This window comes from Plasmodium gonderi, assembly GCF_002157705.1.
Source record: "Plasmodium gonderi DNA, contig: Chr13, whole genome shotgun sequence".
Taxonomy (NCBI): domain Eukaryota; phylum Apicomplexa; class Aconoidasida; order Haemosporida; family Plasmodiidae; genus Plasmodium; species Plasmodium gonderi.
Genome location: NW_021628938.1, coordinates 2,020,937 through 2,040,180, shown reverse-complemented (window position 1 = coordinate 2,040,180; position 19,244 = coordinate 2,020,937). Strand labels below are relative to the sequence as shown.

General features: G+C 27.5%; 3 protein-coding genes across 3 annotated transcripts; 1 reads left to right on the top strand and 2 right to left on the bottom strand.

Moving 5' to 3' along the window:
- Positions 1-537: 537 nt before the first annotated feature.
- On the top strand, positions 538-8,613 carry PGO_133780 (hypothetical protein, conserved; the record flags this gene model as incomplete). Its single annotated transcript, XM_028689894.1, has 10 exons — positions 538-4,927; positions 5,155-5,762; positions 5,996-6,802; positions 6,987-7,055; positions 7,302-7,500; positions 7,698-7,744; positions 7,913-7,996; positions 8,097-8,142; positions 8,293-8,403; positions 8,546-8,613. The coding sequence occupies 10 exons, from the start codon at positions 538-540 to the stop codon at positions 8,611-8,613; spliced, it is 6,429 nt and encodes a 2,142-aa protein (XP_028545695.1).
- A 364-nt stretch (positions 8,614-8,977) lies between these two features.
- Positions 8,978-11,350, bottom strand: PGO_133770 (hypothetical protein, conserved; the record flags this gene model as incomplete). Its single annotated transcript, XM_028689893.1, has 8 exons — positions 8,978-9,107; positions 9,349-9,489; positions 9,636-9,751; positions 9,875-9,990; positions 10,139-10,318; positions 10,576-10,717; positions 10,881-11,016; positions 11,190-11,350. 8 exons carry the CDS (start codon positions 11,348-11,350, stop codon positions 8,978-8,980), a joined length of 1,122 nt encoding a protein of 373 aa, XP_028545694.1.
- Positions 11,351-14,857: 3,507 nt separating this feature from the next.
- On the bottom strand, positions 14,858-17,811 carry PGO_133760 (rhomboid protease ROM8; the record flags this gene model as incomplete). The annotated part of the gene is made up of 4 exons (XM_028689892.1): positions 14,858-15,012; positions 15,186-15,431; positions 15,623-15,823; positions 16,005-17,811. 4 exons carry the CDS (start codon positions 17,809-17,811, stop codon positions 14,858-14,860), a joined length of 2,409 nt encoding a protein of 802 aa, XP_028545693.1.
- Between the last annotated feature and the right edge of the window lie 1,433 nt (positions 17,812-19,244).

Sequence of the window (19,244 nt, the reverse complement as noted above, 5' to 3'; positions counted from 1 at the left end):
CAAAAGAACAGGTTTATTGATCATAAATGTTTTCACTCACCTGTTGTATATCCCATGAAAAAACAATGCATGCATAAAAAATAAATAGTAGTTCATTTTCTAATTTTCCATTGCTAACATTCCTAAACATTGGTATATTGAAAAGGAAAGTGGTGAAAATAAGAAATATCTTTTCCGCTGCTGAAGCGTAACAATGTGCAAGGGTAGTTACTGTTGCAATTTTTTCTCGTGAAACTATCTTGCTTATGTGCCGATTGATGTAATTTTTTTTTTTTTTTCCCCCTCCATCCAATAGATTGCAAAATTTATTCATCACATTTTCCTTTATTGTTCTATTCGATTCTGATTATGTCTTTGTTCGACAACGAGTGTACTAGTATTTGAACACAATTGGGACAAGAAACAACAGTAGTGAAATATATAGGGAAAAAAAAAAAAAAAAAACATTCACACTGCACAAAAAGAAGTAGAGTAGAAACATATAGATATATACACTTGTGTTAGAAACTAAAAATTTTATTCCTAAATAAACACCTAATGGAAATAAAACTGAACATATTATTTAATGAAGTTTTGCTAATGCGAACGGATGAACATGGAATAGAAAATCATGACAAAGTGTTTATCGACAAATGGCAAAATATTTTATGTGTGCAATGCATGAATAAAATATTTTTTAAGAAATCTCCTTTATATAAAAAATATATGCTATTTAAAAGCGTGAATGAAATATACTCCATAAAGAACTGTCAAGACTTTCGATACCATTTTTCTTTTTTCCTACTTGATCACACCTTGTTTTTATCAAATACATTTAGTTATTTAGAAGGAGCATCCAAAAGTGGTAATGATGCTGTAAATGGAGTAAATACAAAGGATCTTGGAAAAAGTTTTGACAGAGCCTTTGGTTGGAAGAGTTCAAGGTGTCTTGATAAAATCAGTGACATGGACAGTGACACAGAGAACAATAAAATTCGTGGTGAAATCAATGATAAAAAGCATAAGAGGAATCTTTATCCGGATAGTAAAAGAGTGCGTGATAGGAAACACAGGACGAGTGGAAATGTGGAGAAACGTGCGAATATTAACATGGAAGATGATAATAAGAAGGATTGTTATGCAGATGCAGTAAACAATGAATTAATTACCTTAGCAACAAATGCATGCAAAGAATTTTTAAGCACTTGTTCTGAAGATTTGCGTAATGTTTTTAGAGACGCAATTTATACATGCGTGCTTGTTAGGCTAAAAAAATTTTCTACTAATAAGAAAAAGTATTTTTTCATTTTTAAATTATTAAAAAATTTAATGGATGATGTAGAAATTATACATAGTACATTGAAGAAGGAGTCAGCATTTATTGAAGAATTTATGAAATTATTTGTAGAAAATTATGCAATATCTGATAATTTAAAAAATGGAACAGAAAAAAAAAATTTAATTCCAGATTCGGATAAATGTTTAAATCGGCCAAAGCAATGCAACAGTAGTAGTAATGGTGATTACAACCGTAATAACTGCAACGAAGTGCTGCTCACACTCCAAATAATTTTTAAACTGTGGTGTGACAATTCGCTATGGCAAATTGATAAAGAATTGTTGAAGAGTTTTTTTACAAATCTTATTATAAATTTCAAGTGCACTAGCAAAAACACGCAGCTGTGCAATTACTACATTGAATTTATTTATATAATTACGAAAAATTACAATGACATAATATATTTTTTTAACACAATCATTTTTGGTACACAAAAGGATGTGCAAAATCAGTTGGTGAAACACACAGAAAATAATCGAAAAGTCCCTCTCGACTCCTCCTCTCCGCATTGTAGAAATTTTTCTTTTAACTCCCTCGAACATTCACACTCAGGCAAACGCAGTAGCAGCGATCCATATATTAGCAACAACCGAGATAGCCAGAGAAGCAGCAACATTAGCGGAGGCAATAGCAGACGCAGCAGTGATAATAGCAGAATCGGCACTGGCAATAGTAGAATCCGCAGAGGTAATAGAAGAAGCAGCAGTGGTAATAGCAGAAGGGGTAGCAAAAATAGCACACACAAGAATAACTTCCCTTACAACCATCTATTGAGAAAAAATGACGACAGCTATGAAGATTGTGAAACTGACTCACCTGAATGGATTCATAAACGTTGCCAGAATTATAAGAATGAAAATGATGTTGAAACGAGTAAAAACGAAATTACACAAAGTAATCAAAAGGGTAGGAATATTTACCAATGGAAAAACAGTAAAAAAGAACATAATGAAAATTACGTTAAAGAAACAAAAGTCAAATTAAAAAATGTAAATCTCGTGCATATGCAAAATGAAAAAACTATTTTAAATATATTTTGCCGTGAAAATAAAAATATCTCAAGTGCAGACATATGCAACCAAATGGATGAACATCATTCCATAATAAATTCATATAGCAGTGACACATTTGATGTTATGCCACGAGAAGAAGAACAAAAAATTAATGCATTATTTACACAGCAAAAGCAGGGAAACAAATTGTGTTTAAAACTGTTACAACAAAAGAATACACTAATAAGAAGAGACACGGACTCAGGGGAAGATTTGATAGACATTAATGATTCTGAGAAGTACAGTAATAATTACGAAAACAATACATCACGCGATTCGGATTTTTTTAAAAATGAACATAATTGTGATATTGGTTGTGTTTCCCAAGAAACGATTGGGTGGAAAAATAAAAAAATGTCCCCCAAATTGGATTATTACTATGATATAAATTCCACTACTCAAGGTATTAATAGTGCAAGAATTCTGAATTATTGTGGCAGTGGTAGCTCCAGAGCAAAAGGGTTAGAAGCGTTTGCTGCGGGTGAAGAGACAGAAGAGGTAGATAAGTTTACCTCCGGTGAAGAGATAGAAGAAGTAGAAAAGTTTACTCCTGGTGAAGAGATAGAAGATTTTTCCACGAGTAAAAAGAGTGTAGAAGAATATGCAATGGATGAAAGACTAGAATCGTATAAGGGTGGATGTTTAAATGTGTGGGATCCACTAGAATCATTATGTGTGCAGCACTTTCATGACGGAGGTGAGAGAAAAGAAGAAAAGGAAGCAAACAATTACGAAAATACTGAAGAGATAAATGCAGAAGAGGGAAGAAGCAGCCCAAGTATATTTTCCAAAACGTCCAATACAGATTCTGGTACACATAACAACAATGATGTTATGCATGCAGAACATTGCTACGACACAGATTCAATGAATCGAAGTAACGATGATTTGAACATGCTAAAGGAAACGGGAAATATACAGATTTTCATTATTTTATGTGATAATTTACAAGAAACATTGTTAAACCATTTTAGTAGAGATATACAAATGAAATGCCTAGAAATATTTTATAAGTTTTGTAGTGTTGATAAAAGAATTGTGAACATTATTTTATCCAATACGTCACTAATAGAATGGGTATTCGATTTCTTATCAAATACAAAACATGAATGTTTAAGGGAAAAGGCATTAAAATTTTTAGTTATTTTTTTTATTCACAATTCTCTTTTTTCTCATACTCATGCACATTACATGATCGATGTCTTAATTGATATAATTTTAAAATATGTAAATAAAAGTAATAATTCATATAATCAGATTAGTAATGATTATTCCAACTTTTTTCACTTTTTAAAAGCTCTAAATATGCTGATAGATATATCCCATGCATCTTTAAAAATATTTCATGTTTTTAAAATCATCAATACAATAACCTTCATAGTGGTATCACCTAATGCAGTTCCTACAAAAGTTAAAGACATTGTTTCTTTCTTTGAAAATTTTATATTTGAAAAAGATGAAGGTGCGAAGGAGGAGCAATATGTATCAATGAAACAATGTGAAGCGGCTGAAAATGATACTAATAAAATGTATACTTTTCATGATAACGCAATATCATTGGGTATTCATTTAAAAAAAAAACCTTACATGTCTGATAGATTGAATAAACAGAAAAGTAAGACAACGGATGGAATCATTGATGAAGGTGAACACCAGAATCCCTCCCTTGGGGACACATGCATTAGGGAAAAAAATAATGTAAACGAAAATTTTCGAAAAAAATTAGATGAAGAAAGACCATGTGATGATTTTCTTCTCTGTAAAAATGGGAGAAACGAAAACAGACATACAAACGATATAATGGAAAAGGTTTATATAACCAATATTTCAGCTCTTTTTAAAGTATTAAAAACATGCTCAAAAATGATTAAAATGGTAAATGCAAATAAGGAAGATGTATACGTAGAACTCATTTTTAATGAGAAAAATGATTATTTATGGGAAATATCTGTGGTAGTTATGAAATTACTATATTCTCTAATTTATATTTTAAATAAAAATGAAAGGATTTTAAATAATCTTAAAATTATAGACGAACAGGAAAATACAGAAAATGGAAATGAGTTGCAAATCCTAACATTTGTAAAACTAGTTCTTTATTTATTTATTGATCTACATTCTTTTTTTAGAAAAATTATGAAAGAGAATAATAATCCTTTCAAAAGTGACACTATATATTTTATCAAATTCTTGTACCTTTCTTGTATATTTATCTTTGAAAATATATGTAGAAAAAAAAAGCTTTTTCGAAATATAAGCACCAGTCTATTTTTTTCTTCCTTCTTTACTCCCTTCTTTCATTTATTTTCGAATGTTCTAAGTAATCTGGATGACCTTTTGTCTAGAAATTTGCAAAGATCAACAGCTGAATCGACGTACACAAGTGGAAAAAGTATAGATGATGTAGATGTCAATGAAAAGGATGAAACCATATTGGATGAAGAAGGCAAATCAATTGTGATAAACTTTGAAATGTACCAAAATAAAATGAGAAAGGTCTTAATAAAAAGTAAGCCGTTCACCCTATTCTTTCAGTATGTATCTAGCAAAAATTATGGTAATTTCAATGTGATAATATGAAATGATATCTAATCTTTTCACGTAATTGTTTTTTTTTTTGAACAATGTATCTGTATTTCATATTACGCGGTTCCATTGGGGGTTCATTTTTGATGAACTTTTTCAGCACCCATTTTTGATACACTTTTTTTATACCCATTTTTGGTACACTTTTTTTATACCCATTTTTTCTTTCCATTTTCCCCTCTCCCTTTTATGCGCAAGACGCCGAATGCTACAGAATTCTGCACTTACTAATCCATGAAGAAGATGGAATGTTAAAGGAAAGAGAAAATATGAAAGAGATTTTGATCGAAATAATAAATAAACACGACTTTTATTTTACCAAAGTTTTACTCTTTAACTTTAATGACAAGGAAGGGGTAATAGAAACGGTGATATATATTTTTTACCTGTGTCTAATTTATGATAAAAAATTTATTGAAAAGAAATTAAATGTCAGTAGGGAGGATAATTATGTGGAAAACCTTTTTTCTTTTAACGATTATGATATTAATATGAATCCACTCTTTTTATTTATGTCTTTATCCTATTCTTATTATTTTATAACCAAAGGGAAAATTGCATCAGTTTTTAAGTGCATCAAAAAAGAGATGCACAAAATAAATTTGCATTTATGGATAAATATAAAAAAAATTAAAAATATATACTTCGTTCTTGACTGTATCTTTTCCTTGAAAATTAGTAACAGTACATATAGCAACTACTTTTCCTTCATCATGCATGTAATCAAATTGGAGTTATCTTTGTACACTTCTAACCAGCCTGAGCAAGTGGATAACAGGCTCTACTTATCTATTTCAAAAAATGAGGTAATTTAGAGGATTTAGTTACAACTTTAGAGAAAATGAGTTGAGAAAATACGATACATGGATAGAATGGATGATGAAAACATTTTACGGTTCTACAATTTTCCACATGATATACCAGATGCGAAAACATATAATAACTCCTACTCATAGTAGTTAGAGATCACGTACATGTCCGAAACATAACTTTATATTATACCTCCTTTTATTTTTCCATTTTTTTTTTTTTGCTACAGGATTTAGTACAGAAAATTTTTGAAAACGTCGAAATGAACAATATCCAAAATAATCATGCAATATATGTTTATTATTTAATAGTTAAACTGAGAAAATATTCTTCAGATCATTACAAAACTATGAGTTTATACAAAATTATGAACGCCGTTATTAAACATATGCACACAATTGTAAAAGCAGAAGACGAAATTAATGATATATTTTCTTTTTTTTTTATATTTTTTGAAAATCTAGAAGTATATACGCAGACAGATATTTTTAATATAATTACAGTGTTACAGAAATTAACACATTATATTAAAACTTCCTTAACAATATTTTTTAACAAAAATGCAAATGTAAAGGAGAACATTGATGAGATACTTGATGTTCATTTAAAATTTGAAAATTCTTTTTTTTATTTTATTATAAATTTAATTTTATTTTGTAGAAAATATAAACAAATACAAAATATAAAGGTGCTATCCTCCTCTATAGCTTTAATACAAATGTTGTTATATTGCATACAATTTTGCAATTATTATTTTATGAGTTTATCTTTTTTAATATTATCTTTACTCATTTTACCCTTACCTGATATACCACAAAAAAGTTCCCCATTACTAATGAAAGTGTCAACATCATTTGATAAATATACTGACGAAATAATACCACCCAATAATAAATTTCCTACATTAACAGAATGTGATACTAATCGAGAAAAATATGTTATTAGACGTAGTTTGTTTTACCCTTTGGTCAACAGTACAAATATGAATCTTAGAATTTCTTCTTTATCTCTCCTACTAAGTTTGCTTCTAACAAATGTAATATATATGTATCATTGTAATACTTTTCTCACGCCCTTTGTGTGCCATTTTTTTTTTTTTTTCTCCTTTGTTTATTCTTAATTAGAATAAGAATACTCATGTCACATGTCTCATCTGTTTGACTTATTAACATGTTCACTTGGATACACTCTCTCTTTTGACATGTTTTAATTTTCGGCAGGACGTTGTATTACTAGAGGACGAGACCCTAGACTTTTTTATCATCCTTATAAATAGTTCCTATTTAAATGTTAAATAATTTCTATATAAATGATGAATTTTGAACGGCGAAAAATTAGAGCATCAATATATTTACACTCCTTCCTATAATAATTATCTCCTCTTTGGAATGTCTATAATTTTGTTAAAAATTCACTGTCCCTGCCACAAACGCATATGCATATACATATGCATGTACATATACATGTACATATACCAGATGAAATATATATTTTCTGTAAATTCATTGCCCCTTATTTTTTCGCCTTATTATTAGGAGTGGAACGAAACTGTGAACAATTTACTATTCGCAATACTTAACGTCCTACTACTTTCATCGATTTTGAATTTACAAACAAAGTCATTTTGCTTTAACTCCATTTATTCATTCCGACCGTTTTTTTTAAGATTCATATTACGGTTAAATAGGGATCAGAAATTTCTCATTCACAAGTTATTTTTTCTACTCATAGTTAGTACATATAATTTTGGATATACATCTTTTCATATATTTATACATCATTAGACATTAAGACATTATCTTCCTCAAAATATAACAAAAAAAAAAAAAAAAAAAAAAAAAAAAATGGCTCCTTTTATATATTCCCCTAAGTGTCATCTCATATGTGTATATCATCACCTTATGACGTATATGTATCTTTTCGATAGATTGTCAAAATAAAGCCACTGTGGTTCGACCTGAAGCTGTACAGTGAAAAGGTGCTTGCAATGTGTTTTGAATACTCTGAACTTTTAGCTTATAATATGTTCACACAAAAATGGCTACCTGTTCGCCTATATCCGAATATATATATATATATATATATACATACACATATTTATACACTGAACATATTCTCCCCCCCCTCCACTCATTTTGCACTGTAGATTTTGAAGATCATACTGAATATTGTAACAAAAAAGGACCTCGACCTCGCGACATTTCATTGCATATCCTCCCTTGCATACGAAGTAATTTCCTAATTTTTCGAGATAATTTTTTGAGTTAATCATTTTTCACAATTTCTTACCTTCTCAATCTTGTTATTTTTTGTCCGCTATTATTTGGTAGGCATTCCTTATAAATAGAGATGGAACAATGGGCTCATACGAAACCGGTGGTAATTAGGATAAGAAATAAGTCATTAACATCTTTGAATAAAAAAATAATTATATTCACAACACCTGTGGTGACAAACTATACAAATTAAAACACGAATAATTTGACAATTAAATACTACACATTCCACACATGCTCGTCTCCACAGCTAATAAAAATGTTATTGACAATTTGGAAGATTACTTAGAAACATATAAAAAAAATATAAAAGACAACGATAAGGATATTCACTACATGTCATCTTTCAGCAAATTTAAATGTATCTTTTGAAAATGCGGATAAAAAAATGAACAAAAAAAAAGAAAAGAAAAAGAAAAATATAATTCCCCAAAATAGTTTATATTTTTTTTTATTTATTTTTTTTTAATTAATTAAAAGCATTTTCTCCTCTCTTCATGCAGGTAAACATATTGATGAGGATGTAGTTTTGGCTATTTTAAATGCGACAAGATTGTTATTGTATAGATAAAATTAGAGACAAAAAAAAAAAAAAAATAAAAAAATAAAATAAAATAAAAAATTAAATAAATGAAAAAAAAAAAAAAAAAAAAAAAAAATGTGCTGCAATTGAATATGTATAACTCTTGTTTTTTTTTTTTTTACGAATTAATGTGATTAATTAAATAATATTTAATGACAAAAAAGTTTTTATATTTTTTGGACTGATAGGAATTATACAAATTCGTTGCATACAAACATGTTACATAAAACAAAATACATGAGTTTGTGAAATGAATACACGATTTTTTACATACGTAGATATATGTATTTACGCACATATTATATCATATACCTTGACCTACACATAAAAACGCATATACCGATGGATTCACCTAACTATCATTTATATTGTTATACAAATCTACATTCAGTTCGTCCATGTTTTCGTCAAATTTTCTCTTATAAGACAGTACTTTTTTATAAATAATTATAAGAAAAAACAGCAATATTAAGTTAATGAGCCTACAGGGGATGGGGGGTGAAAGGGAGAATGGAAAAAAAAAAAAAAATTAGTAGATAAGTAAATAAGTAAGCAAACAAATAGGTAAACAAATAAGGAAACAAATAAGTAGACATATACGTGAATAAAATACAGGGGGCAACAAAAGGAGCAAAAGGAAATTAAAGCAACGCAGCGCAAAAAATTCTCCAATGATAATCAAAAATGAGCTAATTTCACAATTGTTTCAAGGGACTATCTTACTGTATATATAATATAAAGGCGTTTCCTATTTCTTCATCATCATAATATAGGGACCCATAAAAAAGTATTAAAAAAAATTCAAAGAAACGAAAATTTATTAACAACTTGCTAAGCCTTACAACCCTTTCATTGCTATAATTTCTACATCCAGTAAAAAAAAAAAAAAAAGAAAAATGGGAAAATAATATATTTATTTAGTCATGAACCTTTTTTTTTAATCATATACACATATTAATGTATATTACTGGATAGAGATGTTTCTTAATTTTCCTTTTTCTGAATCTAACCGGTTAGTGGAGTGTAATATAATAGATAAGGGGGAAACTAAAATTGATGATATGCCTATAATTATGTTTTTAAAAATGTGTGTATCGAAAGCAATGCTTACACATATTGTCATAATCTGCAATTAATGAAATGGAGGGGAAAAAAAAAATTACTAAATTGAAAAAAAAAAAAAAAAAAAAAAAAAAAAAGAGATGATGTTCATTTATAAGGATAAATAATTTTTGGTATTATTCCTTACCTGGGAAAATATAAAGACAAATATTTTAAAAGGATTAACTTCGTACGTTTCAATGATAAAAAGAAATGTGACTATTCTTATTTGCGAATCGATCAGGTAAAACAAGAATACGGATACTGCAGTGTAGGTATTTGTAGGTGTGGGTATATTATAACTATGGTATAAAAAAGAGATAATGCATAAATAACATAAGCAAAAAACAAATGATGTATACATATGTACACACATGTATACACTCTTTTGTACGATTAGCCAAAGACTTACATAAGTATTTTTTAGTCTTGTTGTTCGAAAGCTTGGACAATGGATACGTTCTAAATGTATTCTGTATGTTTAAAATCATAGAGATTATAAAAATGATTGCAATTGATAGGGAGCAAAATATGCCCCTTAAAAAATTCAGTATTATTAGGGAATTGTCATTATAAGTGTACTCTAATGTGCCTTTAAAAATTGGGCGGTGGGGGAAAGAGAGAATGGAAAAAAAAAAAAAAAAATTATTATTTATGTTTATTAAGGTAATACTAAAATGGTGGGATAATAAAATTCTCTTTGTCTTCATATTATTGTTGAAAGAGTGGTACGTATTTTTGTCTATTTATCTTCAATAGCAATCAATTTGCTACATTTACATTTGCTAATTATAATATGAATACATTTTTTTATATGATATAAATGCATGATACACATTTAGGTATTACTTTTTATAAAAACACTATCATACTGAAATATGACAATGTCGTAACAAATATAAAGAAATGGTAAATGCGAAAGGGCAATTGACATAAAGTGGTATTCTTGAATTTCATCTGATAAGAATAACTTTTCATAATTTTGGTAGCACTGTAAAGGTATATATATATATATATATGAAAACATGTTATGTGGTTATTCTGGTACATTTTTTTTTTTTGCTTGTAAATGTACATTATTATAAACACAAAAATAGTTGCATGTTAAAATGTTACACTTTACTATTTTGAAAAAGTTAAAATTTCAAACATACTTGTGTATATAAATGAAATCCGAAAAATGTGGACAAAGAAAAAATATATTTTTTATCGTATATGTTCAGGATCGCTAAATATGACCACAGACACGTTTGTGTTAAGAGGAATAGGAACGCCGTTACGTTATACGAACTGGAAAAAAAGGAACAAATCGAAGTTACAAATAAGGGGTCAGTTGAAATGGTGTGCAAATATATGTGCGTGATATATATATATATATATACATGTACATGTGCATGTACTTGCACATTAACATATACAACTCTATGCGCAGTTTACTTCTGTTCTTTCTTTTTGTTGATTACCAGAGATAAAATTTCGTGGCTAGTATTAACGTAAATATAAGACTAAATATGTTAAGTATAACAATCAATACGGTTAAGAATTTGTTTATTTTGCTATGCTCTTTTTTTGCGTTCGTGTCCAACGTGTTATCACTGTGTATGCTACTTTTTACAATAAACATTTTATTCACAAAATGTAGTATACAAATAAGATCATAGGTTCGTATTTATATATTCCTGTGTGTACATATGTAGGTGTGTATGTACTACTCTATCGTTTGCTCAGTAGTATATTATACTTCTTCCCCCTTTCTTAAGCGTTTTTCCTCCCTTGATACTTTTGCTATTTTCTATCTTTGTCTTGTTCATGTATTGCTTTTGTATTTGATGCGTTACAAGTATATGTTGTCTTGTATGCATGTATATGTATTTATATAATTTTCTTGTCATTTAACTTTAGGCCTTTTGCGTAGCTCCCTTCCTAGATACCTCGAACAATGAATACTTAAATCCCCAAAATTTTTAGATCGTAAGAAAGTATTGTCCTTTACAAATCAGTTTTTGTTTATTATATATCCATGTTTGAACAGAACTCATAATTGCAAAGGTACTTTTGTGGAACGGGAAAATGAAAAATCAAATGTTAACTCAGAAATATATGCATGCACTATAAAATAGTATGCAGCAAATTTTACACGGTAACCAAAAAATGCTAAGCATCATAAAAAGAAAAACGAAAAACAAAAAAGGCGCAAAGTAATGCAGATAATTTTTTTTCACTTTTCAAATATTACGGTAAATGCCGTACAGTTTTAGAATAAAAGAAAAAAAAAAAAAGAGGCATAAAAAGAGTATATGTACATATGCATATATATGTATAAGTGAGTAATGTCAAGTAATGTAACACACGATTAACGATTGGAGACTTTTAGTGGCGTAAGAAAAAGTAAATATAACAAAGAAAATAGTTTTTAATAAAAATGTTGAACAAATGTTTTGTTCAAAAATAAGAAAAAAAAATTTTTTTTCAGCATAAAATTTGGTCCAAGTTGTTCACATTTAAACATGTATTGAGCCGCCAAAAGTAAAACTTGATCGGTGTATGGCGAATTTGCAAAAGTGAATATTTAAAAAATGTTCATATATGTAAAAAAAAAAAAAAAAAAAAAAAAAAAAAAAAAAAAAACTTATAAAAAGGTGAGATCTTTTGTATAATAAAAAAATAAAAGATGTCGAGTTAGCAGTACAAAAAACATTGTATGCGCAAATAAATAAAAATGCTTAAGTGTATGTAAGAATGCAGAACATGCAACGAATATACAAATACATGTGCAACAGTCATTTTTGTCTCATGCTTTGCTATTCGCTTCTCTATGTTTCGCTGTGTCCCCTAAATGATTTCCCTCCCTCCCTCTCTCTCTCTCTCTCTCTCTATATATATATATATATATATATATATATACATAAACACACACATACACCCGTGTGTATACGTGTACATTATGAACACAAACACATCAGAGCTGGCAAACAAAATTAGATACGTACCGCTTATTCACGACACATAAAACACAAATGTACACCGTTACAAATGTTTTTGTGGCCACATTTTGTACAAAAGCTTTCTAGATCGTTTTAATTCGTAAAGGCTAAAATATTCACCTCTTGTTGGTAGGTAGAGATCTCATGTAAATTTTATGAAAAATGTAAAGGAGGGGGAATATAAAATCACTTAGATTCAGTGTTTTGAAAGTGTAAGAAATCAAAATGATCTCTTCATTTTTGATTAAATCATTTTTTTTTTTTTTTCTATGGATGCAAAATTTCGATTGAGAACTGTAACAGATACGATGAAATCATTTATAATGCTCATGTTGTATGAAAAGAAAAAGAGCCAAAATGAAGGTTATTGCACTTACGACACACAAGGAAACACTTATTGCACGCATTTGTATATGGACTCTCTACTTGTACCTTATTAGGCTAATTTATTTTTCCCTATTTGCAAACCCGTATAATAATTTGACAGTTATTGTAATCCAGTGGACACAACACTTTGAGAATGAATACTACACAAAATTTTAGTAAACATTTAATAAACAAAATGCGTACAGAATCCGTACATGACATAGTTGCTAAATAATATGTGAATATCTCTTCTTTTATTTCATATTGCATAATTCTTTTTTTTTTTTTTTTTTTTTTTGTCAGCTTTATTTCAGAAGATATTTGTTTATTAAACCTTTGTAAATACAGCTGTAGGTTTATTATATTATTGATTTTATTATTTATTTTTTTCATTTTTTGTGCACCACCGAGAGATATAATTAATTTATTACCCTATTTGACAAAAAAATAAAATTTTATTCACTTGATATAGGGATATATAAACTAAAAGAAAAAAAAAAAAAAAACAAGACAAAACCCAAACCAATATAAAAACTACATAGTAACAGCAATATTTAAAGAAAAATACATTTAACCACATTTTACCAGCAAAGAAATTGACTCATGCTGTTCACGTGAACAAAAGAAATTAGAATTATCCTGTTAACGTGTAATTGCTTCCAGTTCCATTAGGATAAGCTTTAACCGCATAGTTAAAAGGGGAAGTGTTAAGATGTGCAAACAAGATAGAAGTGTGGTGTAGACACCTTCTACTTGTGTCATTATTATTATTTTTTTGTTGTTGCATGTTACTTTAGTTTAGAATAGAATAGAATAGAAAAATATCAATCACCCTGGTTACTGTATCTGTAATTATGAAGTGTTTTACATATATATGTGCCTTCGCACGAAATGTACTGATTTGCCTTGGAAAGGGAATAACATTTTTCCTAGTCTTGCTCAATCAGAAGACTTGAATGTTATATATATGAGGAGTTAAAATTTTCCTTTCTAAATAAGTAACCAAAAAACATATAGAGAGATTTTCTCCTTTACTTCTTCTCACTATAGGAATGTTTTTACCTACAACCCTAAAATCAAAATTATATATGATTCTAATAAATAATCATTATTTAAAATACCAAAGTCACAAATAAAAGGTTTACATTAAAGCATCTTCCATTAAAAAAATTATAAAAAAGGCACATTGTTAATTTTATAATATAATGCGAAAAAAAAAAAAAAAAAAAAAAAAAAAAAAAAAAAAAAAAAAAATCCTTTTCTTTAAAAAAAAAAAAAAAAAAAAAAAAAAAAAAAAAAAAAAAAAAAAAAAAAAAAAAAAAAAAAAAAAAAAAAACCTTTTTTTATACAAAAAAAAAAAAAAAAAAAAAAAAAAAAAAAAAGGAAACAAAAAAATATTTATCTTTAAATATGTAAATATACATATAAAAAATGAAAAAAAATTAAATCGAATAGGTCAATTAAAAAATGATACGAAGTTTAAAAGAGATGGAATACTTATGATAAAAAAAAAACAAAAATGTGGGGGAGGGGTTTTACCATCATAAAAAGAATTACAGTAAAATTACATACAACATGTTACGTATAGTCTATATCTTGTGATTTTTTTTTTTTTTTTCATTTTCTTTATAATCATATAATATATTTTTCATGATTGTTTTCTTCTATTCTGTTAGTAGTTATTATACTTTTTCTTTCCTCTTTCATTTTTTTTTTTTTATTTTTTTTTTATTTTCTTTTCATTATTAATTATTTTAATGGGAGCTAATTTTTCTGAAAATTTAATTTGGACAGCTTTGCACAACATATGTTGATGTAAAAATAGCTGCCGCTAAGCTTACTATCAGAAATACTAGGGACAATATTTGAATTAATAAATTATTCTTCAAAAAATATTTCAATTGGTTACGTTTTAAAATTATGCCGATTAAAAAACCTGTGGGAATTGGTGAGGCGTGCGGACGAGGTATGGAAAATATTCATTCAGTGTGATATGTGCATATAAATTCGTGTAGGCTCGTATGCACCTCTGTATGTATATATATATATAAATGCAAACACATGGGGGGGTTGAAAGTATTGGTAAAATGGATGTGCACGAATTATTACCTCCAAGGAAACCAAAAAAGTGGCTGTATATGTTAATACTGCCAGTGTTTAAAGAAAATTTAAGAAATAGAAGAAGGAGGAAGAAACAAAATAAATGTACACTGATGCTAATTTTATCTACATTAAAATTAGTCATCATTAAAATTTCTGAAAAAAAAATTCCAATAATTCCTGAAGAACTGCTACTGCTTTCAGTGGTAGAGTAACAATATGTTAATGGGGATGATAATATTATTCCATATATACCTACAAAGAAAGTGCGAGTTTGGGTACATATAACAACGTGCATTGTGTGTTTCATCACAAATATTTACAAAACACAATTATGCACAATAAAAGAATGAAATAAATTTCAAAATTTCAAAATAAATGTAATTTTTAAATTCCTCATTTCACAACCTCTTTGGTTTTATTTTCATTTTTGTTCTCATCCTAACCCGTAAAAACATATACTAAAAAAACAACATATGTTCCGTACAGATATTCTAACAAAAATCCGACAGTTAACTGAACATATGTATTTGCACAAATGTGATTAAAATTTGAATGTAAAAATAATGCTGTAAAGAGGCGATAAAATTCGGCCTTCTTAAAAATATTATGTGGAAAATTGCTTCCAAAATTCTTTAAAGAATCATCTAAAAAGGGGGAAGGAGGTGTATATTTACAATTATTTATTGTGTAAAAAATATGACCAAACCAAAGGTCATACTCGAACAAAATGTACAGTGCAATATATATGCGTTATATGCAGCCTGTGGTCTATACACAAGCGTAAAATGTTACGGATATTATTTCGTTTTTCCTTTCAAAATATACTTGATGGGGTTAGAGTTAAATCGGATTTGACGGATATAAGTAGGATAAATATTACCCACTGAATGAATGTAACATATAGGATTAAACTAAAAATTGAAAATTGGGGAAATATTCTATATATAATTTTTTTTATTGTATTTTCTTTATTGTTATCAATATATATTCTCTCTTCTTCTAAATTATCCAAATCATTCTTATGAATCGTTTTGTAAAAATGGTCATTAAATTGTCCACTTTCACAAACAGAATAATTATGGTTTAAAAAAATAATAATTTTTTCCTTTTTTTTCCTTGATGCTTTTTTTCGGAATATAAAAAATCTTCGATTGCAAAGTACCGAAGTTTTAATTTTATATTTTTCTTTTATAATTTTTTTTTCTTCTTCAACAATATTTGCATAATTCATCATACGCTCTTCTTCCTTTATTTTTTGCTTCTGTTCAGAATCTTGTAATTCACCAACATATGCCTCATCAGTTTTTTCCTCCACTGGAAAATCTATTACTGGGGTTTTTGCTTTAGCTATATTTTCGCTAGAAAACATTTCATAATATTTATTTTTCTCATTCACATTTAATATATAATTGTCTAACGTCTCTTTTGTATCATTTTTTTCTTTTTTTTTTATATTAGCTTTTTTCTGTTTTCTTCTTCTACTATCGAATCTTTTTCTATTTTTAAAATAATGTGCATATTTTTCATTATCATTTAGAAAATTTAAAAACTTTGCATTATCCGTGCATATACTGCTTCTATTTACGGTACGTTCCTTATTTTCATTTATGGAAATGGACATATGGATTCTTTTTTTTGTTTTATCATAATGACTTTTTTTGTTAATTTTATAATTTACTTTTAATGATGTATAATCATGATGATCTGATAAAAATTCTTCATACGTATGACTCATTCTTAACTTTTTTTCTTTTTTTAAATTGCTACTTTTATATATTTCTTTTTTTGAGTCACTATTATTATTATTATCATAATCATCATCGTCTTTATCTTTAATCTTATCATTTAAAAAATTATAAAACTGTACAGTATTGTTACTATCTAGCTTCAATAACTCGCTTTTTCGTTGTTTTTCTTGTTTTTTTGATAATGTGGATTTACTATTAGCTTTATTTTTTATTTTTTCTTCATTCGCAGTGTCTTCATCTTCATCATCTTCTTCTTCCTCTTCCTCTTCCTCCTCATCATCTTCTTCTTCCTCTTCCTCTTCCTCTTCCTCATCATCATCTTCTTCTTCATCTTCATCATCTTCAATCTCATCATCATCTCCCTTCTCTTCATCATTTACTTCCCCCGCTTGATCTATTTTTCCTTGTTTGAGATTGTTTTTTTTTTTTTTTTCCAAATTTTTTTCATTCCTCTTTTTCTTTTTGTTATTTAGCTTAGACTTTTTATCTTTACTGCACTTTGCGTTATTGTCGCTTTGTGAATGTTTGTTATTTTTTCGTTCTATTTTTTTGATAACATTATTTGAGTTCGTAGAACTACGAACGTTAGCATTCCCATTCTTTTGGGAAGTATCATTTACACTACTATACTCCTTGTTATATAGATTTTTATCATTATTTTTACCACCATTATCATTGTCCTTGTGGCTATAACTCTCATTATTATCCTTGCCATCTTTCTTCTTATGGCCATTTCCCCCACTAGAATTATAATTATTCTTTTGCTTGTCTTTATCATACTTCTCCTCTTTATCGTCTTCGTCATCGTCGTCATCTATTTTTTCTCTTTTATCTTTTGACTCTAGAAAAGCTTTTGTTTTTGTACAAGATTTGTTGTTTTCCATTTTTTTACTTTAAGTAAACGTAGATTTTCTATGCTTACTATTTCCTCTTTAGAACTTCTGCGCCTCTATATTTTTGTACTTTTTCTTGATGTGTCTTTTTTCTTTCTTTATCTTTCTATTTGTGTTTCTTAGAGATTACAAAAAAAAAAAAAAAAAAAAAAAAAAAAAAAAAAAAAAAAAAAAAAAAAAAAAAAAAAAAAAAAAAAAAAAAAAAAAAAAAAAAAAAAAAAAAAAAAAAAAAAAAAAAAAAAAAAAAAAAAAAAAAAAAAAAAAAAAAAAAAAAAAAAAAAAAAAAAAAAAAAAAAAAAAAAAAAAAAAAAAAAAAAAAAAAAAAAAAAAAAAAAAAAAAAAAAAAAAAAAAAAACACGTAACAATGGTATCCACAAAATGCGTTGTCTTGTTACGTAAAAGATTAAAAAAAAAAATTAAAATACCAAAAAAGTGAATAATGGAGAAAAATGGAAAAAAAAAAAAAAAAAAAAAAGAGGGGGAAGGCCGGAGGAAAAAATGCCAAAATTGGCAAAGGGGAAAAACGACAAATGACAAATCAAAAATGGTAAACAGTAAATAGCTATAATAAAAAAATGACAAATTAGGAAATACAAAAATTTCATCCTAATATTACGCCTATACTTTTGGAATAACATACAATCGTCATTTGTTGCCTTTTCTTCCTATATGTTTCCCTCTCAAACTTTTTTTCCTGAACATTAGGTAATTATACATACATACAACACATAACAATATACATGTTAGGCTCTTCATAATAACAGCACATATACTAAGTTATACCTTTCATATCATATTGGTCAAAATGTTCATATGAATTAGAATACATATCACATGTTAAAGTATTATAAATATATACATATATATGTACATAAGTCATGACATACATATAATAACACATGTAATGTGGTACGTAACGTGTGCCGTCTTTACGTAATTGTGATTCCTTTTTTTTTAATTCTTTTAATTTTTTATTTTGTTTTACACATATAAAATTATCACTTATATGATATGTACATGTATGCAACACATATATGAAGCGTATATTAGTAACATGTAGTACAAAGCTTCTGTATATGGAGTAGCATATAATACGGAACGCACATATCAAACATATGTACATATCACGTATACATGTTTTAAAACTAGTTTAAAACGTTATTCTTCAAAAAAATTCATCAATCAACCATTTTCAAAAAAAGTTTCACTTCACAAATAACGTATGGGCAAAATATTCGTATTTTTTGCCTGTTCACTATGTATAATTTAATTTTAAAAATTTATAAAAAAAAAAAAAAAAAAAAAAAAAAAAATTCATAAAAATGAAAAAAATTTTATCTAAACTAGATTATTTGATAATCCGCAAATAATCTTGTATATGAATAGAAAGTTTTTAGGATAAAGAAAAAAAAAAACAAAAAAAA